We start from the raw sequence: 9,180 nt of genomic DNA on the forward strand, positions 1-9,180 counted from the left end.
GGTCAGTTCCGAGTTCGACCCAAACCCGACCCGTTGACCCGAATTGACACCCCTACACATTATGTACACAGTGTGTACAAATCAATGTACACACTCTATATAAGGTATATACAATATGTACACTCATAATCTAGATGGTTCTTTCCATCCGGACTCCGCACCAAATAATTTCTCCTCATAAAACTAATGAATAATTACTATATAAAGCTAAAACATATTAACAATTCTAGTAGTAAGAAATAGCTTTTGATCACAAAAGTTTTTGAAAAACTATGAAAAAATAGTAAAAAAGTAATAATCAATTAGTTAATTTGCTACATATATACTCGTTTACTCACATTTTATGCAAGTCAGTTTCCATCATAATCAAACTTTCCGGCCTAAACCTTCTAGTGGGCTATACAACTGATTTATCTTTTACTTATTTTGATTAAGGTTTAGAGATTAGTGTCTTAATTATGACTTGATTTTTAATTAGTTGAATAATTAATCGGATTTAATTATCTCTTGATACCAACGTTGATGAGGATAATGCATTTAGTTAATGACTTGATTGGCCTAAGGAGGACTTGAAATAGAAAAAGCCCAACATATAGAAAGCTGTTTTAAGAAGCACTAAGAAAGCCGTCCCAAATTAAGCCAAAGTTTTCAAAATTTTGCAAGGTTCAATGTGTAGCCAAGCATAAAAAATACAAAAGTGGCTGGCCATAAAATAAAAATCAAACATACATAAGGATGTTTAATTAATAAATAATAATAATAATAATAATAATAATAATAATAATAATAATAATAATAAAAGTAATAAAAAATAAAAGTATAGGATTGTTGCGGACTAGAATATACGCGGCGATAGAGTTAGAAAGTTTCCGTCTCAGTGTTGTACGGATATCTAGCACACAAACATGAGAAAAATAAAAACACCCAAATTTTTACGTGGAAAACCCTGGAAGAGGAAAAATCATGGGGCCAAGCCCAGTATGAATGGACGGCCGGTATTGAATCCCTTGATCGTGGACGGCTTGTCAGACATTTGAAGGTCTTAACGATATCGGAATTCGGAGATCTTGGGCTCGTTGGACTCGTCTCGTCGAGCCACTCGATTCGACTATAAGCATGTTATGTTTGGAAACCGTTTGGTAACCCAAATTGTGGTTTGAACCTTCCAACAACACTTCAAGTCTTCGATTCAGACTCATTTGGGCTCGGATTGAGTTGATTTTGGTGTCATTGGGTTCGTACTTTCGATACGCTCAATTTGACTGTAAGTTTGCTGAAATCAGTGTTCAGATGATTCCAGATTTAATTTTTGAAGCTTCCAACCTGATTTTGCCTCGAGATTCATGCACGATCAAGATAATTTTTTGATGATATATCAAGGATAATTCTTATTCCAATTTTAAAATTCTAGAAAATAAACTCCTTTGTGAAGATGTTAAAGGCCATTGATGAAGGTGGTTAATTGTATCACTGTCAATTGCAATATGTATGTATCAAATGTTATAATGTGTATGTGTAAATATCATTGTCCTTCAAAGTTATAAATAGAGATGAACTCTACAATCGCAACCTTTACGCTATCCAATTCAATTGAGTTCTTTGCAATTCCTCTTTCTACCTTCTCTGCAAACTTCTATGTTCAATACTTTCCTCATCTGCAATGGCTGCAATGTTGCTTCTCGTCTACTCATTGTTTTCTCTTATGAAGATGTTAAAGGCCAGTATAAACTTGATCCTACCGAAATGTATCTTCAATAGTTCATACCAAGTCCGAGTGATTTAGGTTCCTTCTTAAGGCCGTATTTTAATACTATTTTTTTTTATTTTTTTTACTAAAAAACAGCTTAAAAAAGCAGTAAGAAAGCCGTCCTAAATAAAGCCTAAAAAAGTTGTATTCCTGCTACCTCTTTTTTTGTTAAAACTCTAAGATTTCGCTTGAGACGGCTTTCTTCCTGCTTCTTAAGGCAGCTTTTTAGTACAAAAACTAAATTTTTTTAACTAGAAAACCGATTTAAGAAGCAGTAAGAAAGCCGTCAGAAACAAAACCTATGTTTCATTTTAGACAACAACTTTGTTACTGTTTTTTAGTATAAAATTTTCATTTTCAAAAAAAATTTATATCATAAAAATATTTTATAAAACAGTACGAAAGCTATCTCAAACCAACCCTTAAAAAGGAGTAATTATTGTGTCTGGACACCGAACGTATCCAGAGACAAATAACAACGCGCCATGTCACATGGAACTCGGTACCAAGCACTCGGTATTGCTCAGTATAGGATTTCCGGTTTTTTTGTCCGGACGTAATAACGTTTTCTTAAAAAGATGGCTTTGTTTTATTCCCCTCAAATTCTATTCAAATGGTCAACCTAGACAATAACAAAAAAGACTTGGAAGAGATTTAATTTCGTGAAGCCAATTATGGCTTATTTGTGACGGCTTTTTTACTGCTTCTTAAAGCGATTTTTTAATACAAAATTTTTAATTTTTGTACTAAAAAATTATTTTAAGATGTTATAAAAAAATCGCCCCAAACGAAACCTAAGTGTCCAATTTCTTTCAATTAGACAATAGCCCTTCCATGCGAATAGACCCAGATTCAATTCCTGCTACGCTTCACTGAGATTAAAGACCTTAGCCTGAAAGTAAAGCATACATTGACTAAAACTTGCCGGAGCAGCTTCTAGCTCATAAGCTAGAATTTTGTTTATTAATTCAACCTACATAGGACGAATTCTACAGGATGAGTTCCACGAGTATTTCTTCTATTTTTTACTTTGACTGACAACGTCCCCTTTTCTGGAAAAATTATTCTATGCGGACGTCGAACACCATCCGTAATCAATCAGAATGCGCCACAACATTCCTGCTCGGTACCTGACTTGGTACTACTCAATACTGCTGATGTATCGCATTCTAAATAATCTCCAGACGAAAAATTGCGTTCAACATCCGCACGGAATAATCTCTCCCTTTTTAGAGCTTAAAGTCTGTCAATCTCTTGCGAAGGGAGTTGATGAAGATGAGGTTGATGTTCTCTTGGCAAGGATGAAAAAGCAACTGAAGTCTCCCATTGATCTCTGAAAAAAAAAAAATGAAATAGAAGATTCTGACATTAAAATTATTGAGTCTCATATCAACCATAGAGAGTCGCTAAGGATTCTAGATTATAAGAAGCCATTCCTCCTGCTCAGGCAAGCACTCATAGACAGTTTCCCACTGCTCAACAACCCAAACATTAGTTCTAGCAAGCACCTCTCCTCCTAGCCAGCCTCCCATGCAATGCAGAATCAGAATAAGTGAGAAGCTGACTAAGGCAAGGGCCTAGCTATGTGCATCGATACGGATACGGCGACACGGATACGACAAAGATACAGGACACGCTAATTCTTAAAAAATACAGGATACGGGATACGGGTACGGCGTGGACACGACATTATAATTTATAAATCATACATAAAAATTAAGAAAGCAATCAAAACATAATATTTGAAATTACCAAAAAAATGAAAGTAACATCATTTATAGCCTTGTAGTTTATAATATCAAAATAAAAGTAAGCATTAAATGTATAGTACAACAATAAAAGCATAAACATAAATTGTCTAGCACATGAAGTTTCAACTATTCAATAGAAGGAATGATAAGATTAGCTTCTTCAATGATTTGTCTTTGAACTTCTATATCATTTTCAATAAAAATCATAGCTTCTAATTCAGGATCATCAAGTGAAAGATTAGCAAATTCTAATATTCTCATATCATCAAGAGACTCAAATCCATCTCGAAAATAAGAGAACCTCGCTCGCAGTCGCGGAAGTAAATACGACAGGCTTTTTTTTTTTTGGATTTTTTGGTTGCGTGTCCTTTTCAAATTAAATAGTGTTTTAATTGGATACGACAAAGCCCGTATCCGACACGTATCGGTGTATCGGATACATCACGCCTTCATAAATAGGTGTATCGGTGCAACATAGGAGCCTAGGTACGAGTTGGAGAGAGCCTTGGAGAGATTATAAATAAAGAAGAACAAAAAAAACACTAAAAAAATGATTAACCCTCAGCATTTTGCTATTGACAATCCAGATGCAGAGCTGCATCCGGTATTCATAGCTAATAATTTCTTTGCTTCAATGTGGGAGACGTGAATCTTCGCTTCTTTCAAAACCATGAAACTTAGGCTTCGTTTGGGACGGCTTTCTCACCACTTCATAAAGTAATTTTCTAGTACAAAAATTAAAATTTTTGTACTAAAAAACTGCTTTAAGAAATAGAAAGAAAGCCGTCCCAAATGAAGCCTTAACCTACGTTACCGCTCAAGAGAATTAAAACAAGATTCAAAATGCAAAATACTAACCTGCACTTAATCATGTCATCTTCAATCATCCAAACCGAACCACTCTAAGTAGAAGAAGTCACACAAAGCAAAAAAGCTTGCAAAAATTACAGTTTTGATTGGCAAGAGACTCTAGCGGCTTGGTGGATGGAGAATTAAACCAACAAGCCACATAAATAGGGAGCCTACAACCAACAAAACAAGGAGGAAAACCAAAAGTCCGGCTAAATTAGTGAGAAGTGGTGGATCAGATCCTGAAGAGCCACTGCTGCTTGTGCCTTCTTTGCTGGTATTGGAATTAGGGGTATTAGAGCCAGAAGCAGGTAGTTTTCGAACCCCAAATTTCTTCTGCTGTAACCCTGTAGCATCTGCCAACCTGAAGAAAAAAGATTTATATGAGGACTCGTACGTAGGTGTGCTCTGTTTACGAATAGCACAAAGAAGATTGGGCTCGTCTTCGGTGTAGATGTAATTCTGCCTTATACAACCAAATCTCATTCATTCATCTCCAGACGGATTTGAATGCTTTCTTTCAATCCACCAATGTAATGAGAAATCAATTGTTAGTGGATTCATCAAGGTTGTTGGAAGCACTCAACTTATAGATATCTTTTTTGTAACGGCTAAAAAAAAGCACTATGAATGTTGTCCCAAATAAAACCTTAGGCTTGTTCACACTATCATTAATGTATTGCAACAATTACGACAAAGTGGAGCCAAGTAAGAAAGAGTTTGCCAAACCAAAATGAGTGTTTGATCAGGGTGTGAGGAAGGGAAAACAAATAATAAGTGAGATGTGCTTTGATTAATCTTGTAACGTAGATGACACCTGGGATAAACATTAATGCCTCTCCACATGAGCTGCTCAGAAGTTGAGGCCATCCAAACAAATATTGAGAATCTAAGAGCATACCATCCCAATTAACATCTTTTTAATTAGAATGTAGAGCCCTCATGTACTTGATAGAGGAATAAATTTTGGCCCCAAACAACTTTATAAGACTTTTACCAAGAGCAAAATGGTAAAGCAAAGCGATAAAAGGTTGCTATCTTTAACCATATATTTCAGCCAATCACGGATTTTCTAAGCAAAACCAATAAATTTTTTTGAGCCATAAAAGCATTAAAAGATTGTTGCTGACAAATAAAGTAGTGATTAACAGAGCCCTGCATTGGGTACCCAATAACCACACGGCCACACCCACCCATATACCCACCTATACTCAATGGCCTTGTGGGTATGGGCGGATATGGGTACGCTCATGGCCTTGTGGGTGGGTACTCAACATCAGAGAATAAATCGATTTACATTGCTAATCATCGTATATATTATATTACTGCAATACTCACTACATAGTGTGCAACACTTAACCATGCTACGACTACAGTAAATTTTGAAATGCGTTTTGAAAGTTTGCAATCAAAGCAAAGGACAATAAGCCTCAAGGCCATCAATCCGTGGCAGACTGCGTTCAAAAAACATGGAAAGTGGGTGAGTAAGGTGGGTATGACATCTCGAAAGTCACCATGGGTGGGATTAGGTGGGCGAAAGCCCGTCTGAGTAAAGCATGGGTACCCAACTAGGACCCCATGTAGGGCTTTGGTGATTAACAGTTCACCAATTGTCCAAAAAGCCACAGTTATAAATGATGTTCAATATCACTTTTGATTTGCAAACAATACGAAGATTATGAAATGCGGGGTTGAATTTGGAAAACCAGGTTTTGTCCTAAAAAATCAGTTGTATCTTCTTCCCCTTAAAGCCCTGCACAAAGAAATTAGTACAAATGGAAATTTTCCTGATGATGCATTTTGGGAGTGCCAAAGATCTGATCCAGAAAGCAAGAAAGCTCTAAATATAGTTTTTGATAAATTGCAGCAGGTTATTGGTCATAGGCAATAGTTTAACTTTATAACCCACAAGCAAAGAGTTTATCAATGAAGTATTAACATTTAGTAGCACGCAGATGGGATCCAGAAAGGAGAAAGCCCAGGAATGAAAAGGGAAAGTCAGGCAATTTAGAATTACAGTCAGTTGGTCTGGGTGAAGGGTGTCTTTCGAGGAGCAAATCTTACTTTTAAAGTCATTTATGCAGGAAATCAAGACATTTTAAGGTTTTCCATTGTAATTGTGCTTAAAATTAACAAGTCAACTGCATAAATCAAGCGAAAAGGATTTAGAAAATCATTGTGAGTGGATTCGTAGAAGCACCAGCTTATATGGCGTTCTAAGGTGTCCATAAGGCCTTCTCCAAACGAACTCCAAACGCATAAATGACAAAATTTCAGGTATTTGGTTGCGGGTGAACCGTGCTACACCAATATTGACGCATTGTTCACCTGCCTTATTTTTCTGTCTCTCCCGGATTTGCCAAAGAAACACGCGAAAGAGAGAAAGACATTACCTTCTGCAAAGGGCGCAAAATAGAGTTCTATTTGAGATGAATCATGCCATTTTTTAGTTTCACTGCATTTTGGAGTGAAAAATGTGGTTTTCAAGAGTAAGGACATAAAGAGTACCCCAGTCTGTGCCCATTTGAGGAAGGAAAGAAGCCATTGTGGCCACCTTTTGAACATAATAGAGAAATGAAGATCATTAAAATACTAAATATCTTCTTCCCCTTTAGCAGCCTATGTTTTAAGAAAGAAACCCCTTTCAACAGGAGTTACAGCCTACCTCTCGGCCAATACCAACTTATAGCTCATTCTCAACGAGGAACCCTTATTTTACTTTCATTCTTCTGTAAATATTGGCTTATGGATATAACAATTAAGAATATCCTAAAACAGTACCATAGAAACCTCAGAAATTTCCATTAATAATCTTCTTTAGGTTTACTGCAACTCAACTTACCGTCGGACGGGTCGAGAGGGTGAAAGACAGGCGAAATATTGGAGGTGAAGGGCTTCCAGACGATTGGGTAATGCTCGCCGGAACCCTAATACAGAGGTGGCCGGAGCCGAGGAAATGGCTGCCATTTGGCGTTCAGAATCAGCGAAGTAGATGTGATGCAAGACGCGAGAGGCTGGAGAATGGAGAGCCAGATAAATATAAAATATAAAAAAAAAAACATCGAAATTATCGATAAGTTTATTATTTATTTATTTATTAATTATTTGAATGTTCAATAAATATTTATATAATTTGTATGAAATAAAAAATTGAAAACATATGTTTGTATAAATCACGAAAATAAATCAATTTATTCTATAAGCATTCATTTGAATAAACTACCGTAAATTTAAGAGAAATTAGATTCTTATAGAAGTTTTTTTTTTTATTTACATAAATTTTATTTGAGTACATCTTTGCTCTCATTTTAATAAAAATTTTCCCTTATCTTTGATAAAATTTAAGGGGAATTTGATTTGCAATAAATATTATAAAAAAATTATTTGGCTAAACATAGTATTTCATATAAAATTTAAAACTCAAAACATTCAAAGTAAAGCATGGTTTGAGACGACTTTCTTATTGGTTCTTAAAGCAACTTTATAAGATTTTTGTACTAAAAAGTTGTTTTAAGACACAATAAGAAAGCTATCCCAAACGAAGCCTAAATCAATTATTAAATAATGATTTAAAAAATTAAATTAAAATCATATAAACATCTTTCAAGGTAAATTTATAATAAAAAAAATAGTTTTTGTGATGTTAACTTTAATGATGCAAATAAGGTTTGAATTTAAACACTTTAGTTGGTTTACACAACCAAACTAGCATGGATTAGATTAGTGGTTCAAACCATCGCTCCTATGTCATATCTAACCATTTCCTTAAGTAGGGGTGTCAATATTTGACACGACACGAAAACCCGACCCGGACCCGACCCGAAAAATCCGGGTTGAACCCGACCCGTTTTTCAATCATCTTAGGAAGTCTATCAGTTTCATGTAGTTTATCCAAGAAGATATGAAATTTCGAGGGTATTTATTGTGCCTCTACATGTGTTCATTTCACGTATTATTTGAGGTGAATGATTACTCTTAAGGAGACAAATATTTTTATATCCTTATTTTTTTTAACATGCCTAAATATGAACTTTTTAGAATTATTCATATCAATTTAACTGCTAATTTTTTTATCAGTTACCTAAATAAGGATTTTAGTATCAAGATCTAAAAGTTGTTATATTTTATCAAGTTCTTTGAAGTTTCATCTGCATTGGTCATTATTATAACATAGTCAAGTTATTATAACCAACAACCTGAAGACCATCCAATCATTTTTCTAATCATGGGAGGACATAATATAGTCTATGTGTTTTTAATAAGAATAAGTGGTATTTTGTTCAACATTAGGAAAAAGTCACAATATTTTTCTTAAAAAAACAACTCATAAAAATCTTATGTTCCTAATTCTTTTTATATTTTAGATTATCTACGGACCATCATTTAAATATAACAATCTCTATCACATAATAGTTTGCCATTATTTGTGAGAACATGTCCCACCTTTGTTAATTAAATGGATATTTGCAATTAATAAAGTATCATGACTACTACACCTCCTTACACTAATTAACAAGTGCGAGCCCACAAATACTACAATGTCTCACTCCAATTCTCTTACATAATGAACAAATCCTTGACATAATGGAATCACAATTAGACCTCTACTCCATCCCAACAAGTGAAAATTAGATGGTGAAGATACTTTGATTAATCTTTTGAGGGTCAAATTTGTTGCATGAAGGAGTCATAGGGAAAAAAAACAAGTTATCTCTTGAATAATGGTTGCAGTCAAGGTCATATATTTCAATTTTTGGACTTTGTTACACTTTAAACTTGTTGCATATCGAGGATCACCAACATAATAGTGTTTATCCAACTTCATCTTATCAT

At 34.7% G+C, this 9,180-nt stretch overlaps 1 protein-coding gene across 1 annotated transcript; it reads right to left on the reverse strand.

Moving 5' to 3' along the window:
* Window positions 1-4,335: 4,335 nt before the first annotated feature.
* On the reverse strand, window positions 4,336-7,377 carry LOC110092039. Its single transcript, XM_020816386.2, has 2 exons — window positions 7,190-7,377; window positions 4,336-4,711 (listed from the first exon to the last, which is right to left on the reverse strand). Exons 1-2 carry the CDS (start codon window positions 7,312-7,314, stop codon window positions 4,468-4,470), a joined length of 369 nt encoding a protein of 122 aa, XP_020672045.1. The 5' UTR covers window positions 7,315-7,377; the 3' UTR covers window positions 4,336-4,467.
* Window positions 7,378-9,180: the final 1,803 nt, after the last annotated feature.

The sequence above is a fragment of the Dendrobium catenatum genome, unplaced genomic scaffold (assembly GCF_001605985.2).
Source record: "Dendrobium catenatum unplaced genomic scaffold, ASM160598v2 fragScaff_scaffold_248, whole genome shotgun sequence".
In the NCBI taxonomy this organism is placed as follows: domain Eukaryota; kingdom Viridiplantae; phylum Streptophyta; class Magnoliopsida; order Asparagales; family Orchidaceae; genus Dendrobium; species Dendrobium catenatum.